The 10162-nt window shown below is 33.7% G+C and overlaps 1 protein-coding gene across 1 annotated transcript; it reads right to left on the reverse strand.

The window, feature by feature from the left end:
* Positions 1–778: 778 nt before the first annotated feature.
* On the reverse strand, positions 779–8993 carry LOC111396828 (nitrate regulatory gene2 protein-like). The gene is made up of 4 exons (XM_023023361.1): positions 7749–8993; positions 7074–7246; positions 4665–4888; positions 779–1761 (listed from the first exon to the last, which is right to left on the reverse strand). The coding sequence occupies exons 1-4, from the start codon at positions 8797–8799 to the stop codon at positions 978–980; spliced, it is 2232 nt and encodes a 743-aa protein (XP_022879129.1). The 5' UTR covers positions 8800–8993; the 3' UTR covers positions 779–977.
* Between the last annotated feature and the right edge of the window lie 1169 nt (positions 8994–10162).

Consider the following 10162-nt stretch of genomic DNA (forward strand, 5'->3'; position numbering starts at 1 on the left):
ATCTCTAGCACTCTAAAGCATGCTTTCATCCTTTGGTTAGAAATTCAGGCCAGATTACAAACGAATGACAGCTTGTATCACCTTCAATTGGACCAAAACTGCTCTTTTTGTGGGCTAATGGAGGAAACTGCACAACACTTTTTTTTCATGTCCGATCAGCAAGGATGTTTGGGAGCAAATTCATGGTTGGTTGGCTATTAGGCGTAATCTAATTTATTGAGCTCATTAAAGTGGATGAAAAAAGAAGTCTGGGGGACAAGTTGGCAAAGGCGAAGCAAAACGTATATCACTTGCAACTACCGTGTACTCCATTTGGATGACAAGGAATATGAGTATTTTTTAAGGTCTTAGGCTACAAGTTGATTTTATTGTAAGACAGATTAAAACACAAGTATACAAAATTATATTTGCTTTGTATCTGTATGTTTTGATTCAATTTGAGTATTTAGTAGTGAGCTCTTAGACTATCGTTGGTACATCATTTTATTTTGTGCACGCAGATATGTCCAGTGTACAAGATGTATTTTTACTTGGCCTTTGCTTGCTCAAGTATGTTCGGTGTACTTGTAATTGAGTTTTGATCTACGAAATTTATATTTACTGATAGGGGAAAAAAAAAGGGAAAGAAACTGGAAATTTACAGCCCACTGGAATGAATTGACAAAGCACAGCACAAAACGAAACAATATATTTTCTTGTTCAATATGACAGGTTATGTAATACTGATGAAATACCATTTCTAGATGGTCATATAGAACACAGCTTACATAAAAATGTATTAATTCAAAAGCTACGTAAAACAAATCACTTCAATATGCAAGTTGCTATATATGCGAGGAACATATATGTATGTATATAATTTCACATTTCCAGTCGCTTTCACACAAAGTACAACACAGTGGAATTTATTTCGGAAGCGTGAAACAAAAATTTACCAAATAGCACAAAATAATATATAAAATGTCCCTTCATCAACCCTAACTTTCGTTTTGGGAATTTGTGATTGACCTCAAGTGCCTATACATATCCGAACAAGCAAGAGAAAAATCTGACAGTTCCCGGAAAAGTCCCGGTAAATTGCTTTTCAGACTCATCAAAGACTTGTCCCTAACCTGAACGCATTGCCTTTGGTATGCTTCCTCGTCACCTTTCAATTTCAGTTTTGCTGCTTCAACAGGTTGCTGCTTTTCAGCAATAAGGTCCTTATCATGTGCCATGTCTGCATCCATTTCATCAGGTGGGGTTCTCCTCTGCATATATTTGTTATTCCAAGTATCGAATTCCCGGGTCCTTTTAATAAGCTCCTTACTGGACTCTGCACATTTGTTTCTTAAATCCAACTCCTCTTTTTGATACAGCCATATAGTCTGAATAACAGCAGCAAAGTTATTGATAGTGGCTTTCATCGGCTCATCAGGAATCTTGTCGAGGTAATCAAGCCAGGTGTCCAAGAGTTTCAGTATCGGGGGATTTTGGGTCCCACGTGGAGATGAAACCTTCTCCTTCAAGTTTGTATCTATTGGAATGAGGTTTAGCTTCAACCAATTTCTGAGAGCATTAATATATTCTTTCTGTTGAGACATGAATTCACCGAAATGTGAATGCCACTCCTGAACAACACCACATAACTGTCGAGTGCGCTTATGGTGGTGATCACTTGTTTCTTTGGGAGATTGAGAAATGTCCAGATGTCTCAAAGCTTGTACTATCTTAGATTGTTTTTCATGGTACATAGTCATAGTCTCCCACATTATAAACATCCTGTAATCCATTACAAATAGCTTAGTATGGTTTTTAAGCTTAATATGGACAGGAAACAAAATAAGACTTTACAGGAACGTATAGGTAAAAGCTATACAGAAATTGAAATTTTCAATTAAAAAGAAAAAAGAAAAAGAAAAATTCAACATGGCACAAGAGAAGGAAAAAGAAAAGTTACAATGTTCGGGTAATTCAAATGCTGATTGCAATGCATGACCATGAAAGTCAACAGTCTAAAGCATTTGGAGGAGGTGATCCTCACAGGCTTTAACCAATACCAATCTTGGACCAATTTACAATCTCATCTAAAAGATTAAACGGTTAGAGAAAGGACAAAATTTGTCAAAATTAGTATTACGTGCGTTGCACGAGATGTTAAAACTGTGTTATGAGATTTGTTTTATTCAAATATTTAAATAGATACAGCCAATTGTAATCCACAATATCCAATGATGAACACTACTCAAATTGGAATGGAGGAAGAATGTACATTCTGAAACACTATTTACTTTCAAAATTTTCATAAATCTAAAATATAGTTTTAAAAAATCAAATCATGACAAAACATACAAGAGTTTATTAGGGAGAATAATATGGAATAAATTATTAAATAAAAAATTTCCTGACTATTAAGGACCAATGGGTAAATAGATAGTAGCACCAAGGAATATGGAATAAAATATCAAATACAAAATTTTCTGACTATAAAGGACCAATGGGTAAAAAGATGGTAGCACCAAGTAAAGAGAATGAATAAATACATATTAAATTGCAACTCATAAAATTTAATAAATAAATACATTAAATTGACATCGTAAGCTCAAATCTGAAATTAGGCTACTAAATAATAGATTGTTAAGCAATTGATATACCACCCTCACCCATAACTTTTTTTCTACACAAGTGTTGCACAAATTATGAAGTTATAAGAATTTACAGTAAAGATTAAAGAACAAAAGGAACTCTAACAGAATTAAGGTGAAAATACTTTAAAAAAATTCATATGGAAACAATTGGACAGCATAATAATTGGCCAAAAAGGCAAAAAAAAATCCCTAAATATTTCCATCTTCTGAATTATTTGGTCAAGTAAATTTTTATTTTATTTTTAGATGGGGGATGTCAACTATTCATCAACAAAAACACAAGTTTTTTATTCACCAGAATCTCAAGTAAACAAACAAACAAAAAACAGCACACAAAATTTAGTGATACAATAACAAGCATCCAAGCATTAATAATGGTAATCAATATTTTTATATGATATATCACTTTACACTACTTCAATAAAAATTCAACAGTAGAAACATATATACCAAAGCAATAAATCAAAATAAATGCATATCGAAATAAAATGAAAGAATACATTAGCGAAATAACCAAAGAAAAACGAACCCCACGAGTCATTTCAATCAGCTCATTTCGAGTCAAAATAATCAATAAAAACAGGATCTGAGAATTTTCAGATAAATAATCAATTAAATACCAACATGAATCCAGATATTTATAAAATGAAGAAATTAAAATGACACAAGCAGTAAGGGAGGGACAGAGAAACAGATACTCTTAAATATTTACATCGTATACATCTTCTAATGTTGAGGTTAAGTACTAAATGCATTTACGAATACATGCTTCATATTATTTTCCATCAATCTCTCACATATCCATTCGCACACACATTACAATTTACAACTAAAATTCAAAATTCAAATACTCAATGAGAACTACAAAAAATGAAATTCCAAAATAATCGATTGGCTCCAGTTTCCTAATGCCAGCTAGCCAAGTGAATTCAAGAACAGTTCCCTAATCCGGACCAACATTCATTTATTTTGCATAACCCAGGATTGGTTACAATATAAAAGGAATATACATGCATTCAAGATCAAAAAAATGTGAACACGTGTGTGTGAATTCATATACAACCTGTAGAAAACATGCAGTTGAAGTAATTTACAATTCTACATCAGTCTTGTTCGGTGTTGCTATTGCTTGCATTCAAATTTATTACTATTATTTTTTTTTTTTTGGGGGCATTTATTTGGATTTATTATCTTTAAGAACATCTATGGATTGGAATGGATTGGAAGACTAGTGGGTTAATTGAGGTTTCTTCTTTAAGTGGTTTAATTAAGGCAATTATATGTCAGTGGATTAAATTACAAGAATTACATATTCCAAATAAATGTTTTTAGTGGGTTAAAACAATTCGAATCCTTCCCTTCGTTATGGATTATATTTATTAATAAAGTTAATGGTTCAAAAATACTCTATTATTAATGTTAAAGAGGGAGAATCTGGAGGATTACAATTTTTTGTAATTATGTTATTGTCCAAAAACGTTTTTCCTATTTCTACACTTTTATACATGTTATAGGTATAGATTATATCTTCAAAGCTCCCTTCTTCATATATATAATAGGCGAACACATCGACACAAGCATAGTTTTCATAATAAGCAATAGTGAGATTTGAACTCAGGAACTTTATGTGCTATGTTACCATGTCAAACTATCTCATCTACAAGTTCAAATTAATTTAGAGAGGATAAATATATTTATAGAACTCTGTAGTAACAGAAGATAAAATCAAACTTGAAATTTGTTCAAAATTGGGATAAGAATAAGTGGAAGATACATAGGATAGGTGATCTTTTAAGTAGTAAGAACAGTGAAACCTAGAAGTTCACGCACACGAAGATAAGCAAGAGAAATTCATGGTATCCTATTAGAATACTTAAGAAGTTACGTGTTCAATGTAGAGGTTACGTGTTCAATGTAGAGGTCATGATATATACCACATTAACTATTTTGCGCATAACGAATGCTAACAGAAGCAAGCTACGGATCCTCAACAACGATTAGACATCAGAAAATATTTTTAGCAGCATAAGAACTTACGCATTAACAAGGATGACGAGTTTTGGATACAATTGATCATCACGCAAACTATTAATTTCTGAAACGGTGGAGTCCATGGATTGCATGTCAACAATGTATCTAGTATGCAAATGACTAACTGCTGCTTTCATCCTCTCTAAAGCATCTGTATTTGAGCCATGTTTCTTCAACTTATTCAATGAAGCAACCTTTTTCTGATACTCAAGTTTCATTTGCTCACCTGCCTGTAGCATCGAAGACAAACAAAAATTGTCGTCTTTGCTCCATACTAATAAAATGAAAATTGAACATTGTTACATGCAACAGGATATTTCTGGCAATGTCATCACTGAATATATTGTATGCCACGTCAAGATACATACATTATACATAGAGGCAGACAGTGAAGGCTACGGAGATGAATCAAACAGTCATAACAGAATGAAGGCCACAGAGCTGAATTAAGCAGTCATAACGTATAATGGAGAATTTTATTTTGACATGACTCAATTAGATACCAAAGTAAAAAAGGAAATAGCTTGGGACTACTTTGTTATTCCCGTATAAGCAGTGAATGTCTAAAGCTGACATTTTTCTGCAACAATACAATTAGGAAACATCATATCAAATTCAAGCAAATTACGGGTTACTATCTAATTTTATTTGTAGCAAAATCTATACCAATTCTTGAAAGTTTGATGGTTGGGTAACTGTAATATGTGCTGCCGCCTTCCTGTAAGATGAAATCTCCACAAATTATTTATTAGTTTTCACTATTCATTGTAATCCCTTCTGAATAATATTTTGATTACATAACATTTTAATAGTTTTGATTAACTAGCCCTCCCTCCTTGTACTATTTTTCTTTTGTTATTCATAAACAAACAACCTAGTGTTGTCNAAGCAACCTTTTTCTGATACTCAAGTTTCATTTGCTCACCTGCCTGTAGCATCGAAGACAAACAAAAATTGTCGTCTTTGCTCAATACTAATAAAATGAAAATTGAACATTGTTACATGCAACAGGATATTTCTGGCAATGTGATCACTGAATATATTGTATGCTACGTCAAGATACATACATTATACATAGAGGCAGACAGTGAAGGCTACGGAGATGAATCAAACAGTCATAACAGAATGAAGGCCACAGAGCTGAATTAAGCAGTCATAACGTATAATGGAGAATTTTATTTTGACATGACTCAATTAGATACCAAAGTAAAAAAGGAAATAGCTTGGGACTACTTTGTTATTCCCGTATAAGCAGTGAATGTCTAAAGCTGACATTTTTCTGCAACAATACAATTAGGAAACATCATATCAAATTCAAGCAAATTACGGGTTACTATCTAATTTTATTTGTAGCGAAATCTATACCAATTCTTGAAAGTTTGATGGTTGGGTAACTGTAATATGTGCTGCCGCCTTCCTGTAAGATGAAATCTCCACAAATTATTTATTAGTTTTCACTATTCATTGTAATCCCTTCTGAATAATATTTTGATTACATTATATTTTAATAGTTTTGATTAACTAGCCCTCCCTCCTTGTACTATTTTTCTTTTGTTATTCATAAACAAACAACCTAGTGTTGTCAATTTATCCAAAATAAGGATGCCATTTAATAGTTCATTTCGATTACATTATAGTTTAATAGTTTTCATTAATTTAGTAGTTCATTTAGATTTGAGTGTTCTTTTAATTATTTGTTTGAAACACCATCTAAACTAAGTATGATTTTCATGGCTCCACTTAGACCTAGTAGCAGGATTTGGCCATACCCCAACAATGAAATTGATACAATTATCTTTTAAATTAATACAAAATTCATCCTCCTAAATTCTTCTTCTCTTCTCCTCTCTAATTCTCATTCTATGTCAGTTCCATATCAATTTGATATCAGAGCTAACTACAACAGTCACACACTTATATTCTGACACTGTCAAATTTATTACTTCACAGGTTACTGATTTCTGGTTGTGCACGCGCACACACACACACACACCAGAGTATTTGGTTGAGTTTTGAAGCAGTGAACTTAGAGTACCAATACCAGAAACTCCATTGAAAGAATCAAAATTTAGATTTTGATGCTTGGTAGAATGCTAGACAAAAATAAGCATCGTCATTAAAAAAAAAAAAAAAAAAAAAAAAAAAAAAAGGAAAAAAAAAAAATTGGAGCCGTTAAACAAAGTAGTCCACGACATCCAAAATTAAAATAAAATGTAAGCAACATTTACAAGTTCAACCACCATACTAAGCACACAATAAAAAGTAAAAAGATAAAAACTAAAAGATATTCCGTTTTTAATGAATTGAGTATATCTTTGTTTCTCAAAATTACAAAAGAGGAATAATAAAGAAAAAAATTTCTAAAGATCCATCGGGTATATATGACACATTGAACAGAAATATTGATGTGCATACCTTAACTTCATCATAGAGCTTTTTCTCCCACGCCAGCATCTTGTCCAACACCGTTGCATGAGTCTCATGCTCTTCTGAATCAAAGTCGTCAACTCCATTATCTGCGGATAAACCTTTGAATGACCTATTCCATGTGATGACACGCATGACCCTTGTAGAATGATCAATGTGTCCTACACAAAGAAAAAGTTGTAGTATTTATACATCCACATGAATAACCCATTGCTCACCTGAACTTTAGGACTATATCGTTATTCGACCCCACACCAGCCATACAGACCTTGCATCTACTAAATATATTTACCTTATAGTTTTCATAAGTACACGGCTACAACAAATGTAGCAGAGGCATTTTTTTTTCTCAGCAAAGCAAGTTGTTATTCTTCAAGTGACCTTTTCATAATCGTCAAACGGTGAAAATATCATTCGAACACTGACAGGAAAGTAACACTAACATTCTTGCCAATCCAAACTAAAAATTTAGTTATCAGCATATTCTACATTTTTAGTACAACTACAATCAGCAAGGCGAAAGAACTTTCCAAGATACAGTATTACTTATTTGATCTGTGAACTATTCAATATTCGTACTGACTACATTACTGTTTTAAGTTTATTCCGAGACCATTACTAAGCTATTCCAACCACATTAAACACCAATAACATATATTATACCTCTTTTATCGGCGAAATTTGAGTGATAATGCAAGCGGGTCGCCTCAAGTAACCTGGATACTTCATGAGCACTCTCATAAGCCTTGAGAAAACAATCATCAAGATCCAAAAATATTTGCAACAAGTTTGTATAACTCGGTCCACCTTTAGTTTTCCCTTCAGATGAAGCCCCCATTTTCACTCTCTTGGCCAGCTTTGTTGCCACTGCTGCTTGAGCCGGAGGAGCATGTGGTGGAAGATCCACTGTTCGTTCCACCACTTCAGTGGCTGCCTTCACGTGCTCAACCTTCCTCCCTCCATCAGCTTCACCATCAATTTCACTTTTCTTATTCCTTTCCTCTCGCACTTTCCGCTGAATTTCATCTATATTGTACTGATCATCCTCAACATCCGCCAGTGTCGATCTTGGCACATCTGCAGAGAAGAAATAATCCCATGTCTCTTTATTCAACGGAGGAGGAGGAGGAGGGACCGGGTGCTCACGCTCTCGTTCATTTGGCCGCATTGGCGAAGGCGGCTTCTGCAGGACCTCATCCTCAGTAGCCTCCTTATGTGAAAGTCTGCCTCTTGCACCCCCACTACCGCGTCCACTACTCTTACTGGTGCGATGCTTCAAATTGTGAGTGCTCTCATTGTCAATATCCTCTTCATTCTCCTCCTGAATAATCGTGTTCGAGTTCTTCAATTCAGTACGGAGTTCAGGAACGGTAGACGCCCGCTGAAGCGGTGAAGAAGTCGGACTGTACGAAGGGGGCAGGGGAGGATGGGGCAGCGGAGGAGGAGGAGGAAGAGGAAAATTATCATAAGGCGGAAGCGGTGGCGGAAGAGTGGCATCACCAGCACCTCCACCCCCGCCGCCGGCGGGATATATGACTTTCCCATGAGCATAGTCGCTGAGAGCGGCGCCGGTGTTCTTCAAGGACATCGCATGGGCCGCATGGGCCGACGCGAACTTGTTGCGGGCCGTAACAGCCCGCTCCATATATTGCTTCCGCTCCTTACATCGATTTACAGTTTCCTCGTTCTCGATCTTAGATTGCGTGCAGCCCATTAATCCCGCACCTAGAAATCTGCAAGAAATTACAACACACACACAGTGATTGCAATTAGAGAATTGCTTTTTCAATTTCAATCTCACACACACTACAAGAATTGGATTTTGGATCCGTATTTCAATTTCAATCGCTTAGTGAAGAGGACAAATTGCTTTATTGCTTTTTCCTGTTTTGGAAGAATAATATTTACAAGCTGTGAAGATGACGCTTTGCTTGCGAGATCAGACCACGCTGTCGTTTCACTACACTAAAACGCCAAACGACGTCGTCAGATATTCTTTACTGTCGTCAAAGGGAATAATCTTTACAAGCAAGAATGACAACCGAAGCCCGTTCGTAAGTTAAAAAAAGAATTTTGGAATAGTCAATTCTGAAAAATATATAATTGAAAAGTTAAAAAAAAAATTAATTAATTTACGTATAAAAATATTTGTAAGATGTATAGTTAAAAATAACTTTAAAAAAAATTTAAATAAGAATAATGCAATTTATACTCGCTCATTACCATATTCGTATTATATGACATACATATGACGATTAATAATTTGATACATTAATATGGTAACTTTTTATAATCTTATGCATCAAATCACTAATCAACATGTGTATGCTATGTATGACGATCACTACTTTGATACATTAATATGATAATTTTTTATTATCTTATATATCAAATCACTAATCAACATATGTATGCTACGTACGACGATTACAGTAGTGAGCGATTATAAATAATATTATTCTTTAAATAATGATAGATGGACAGGACTTACAGTGTGCCATCGTCCACTAACAGCGGACATTCTCTGGAAGTCATTTAACTTGCAAATCTATTTCAAGTTGATCACCAAATTTTAATAAGTTTCAATTAGTTGACCCATTTTACATTTTTATCTCAATTTGACAATTCTTTTTATTCCTCTTACTAAACCCATAGTATATGTGAGCAAAATCATATTTTTAGCAATGCTATTTATTTAAATATTGAAAAATACAATTGTTATTTATTTTTTGTGTTTAAAAGAATATAAAGGTGAATTATATTTATACATATGTTGAATTTATTTTGTTAATCAAGTTATAATTTTGTTAGTTTTGATAGTTGTTATGGATGTAATAGTTAGAATGAAATATTTATTTTATCTATATTGAAATTTGTTTAAAAAAAAAAATTGCTGATATTTTATAAAATTTTGGCATAAATGAGGACATCCTATTTATTGTTGTTTTTTTTTTTTTTTTGATGAATTAGTCAACACACTTTAATTTATCTTTCAATGGTCACGCAACTAAGCCCCTCTTTGTACCCTTTTAAAATAAAACTCTTTAATTCGCATTCTCATTCTCATTCTCATTTTC

This window comes from Olea europaea, chromosome 1, assembly GCF_002742605.1.
Source record: "Olea europaea var. sylvestris chromosome 1, O_europaea_v1, whole genome shotgun sequence".
Taxonomy (NCBI): Eukaryota; Viridiplantae; Streptophyta; class Magnoliopsida; order Lamiales; family Oleaceae; genus Olea; species Olea europaea.

What these genes read in the sequence shown, in the direction of transcription:
- LOC111396828 (XM_023023361.1), bottom strand. Translation starts at nt 8,799, where the DNA reads ATGGGCTGCACGCAATCTAAGATCGAGAACGAGGAAACTGTAAATCGA. An exon ending in AAATTTCGCCGATAAAAGAG is followed by an intron (nt 7,247 to 7,748) that starts GTATAATATATG and finishes TTCTTTGTGTAG; the next exon opens with GACACATTGATCATTCTACA. An exon ending in AGCTCTATGATGAAGTTAAG is followed by an intron (nt 4,889 to 7,073) that starts GTATGCACATCA and finishes TCGATGCTACAG; the next exon opens with GCAGGTGAGCAAATGAAACT.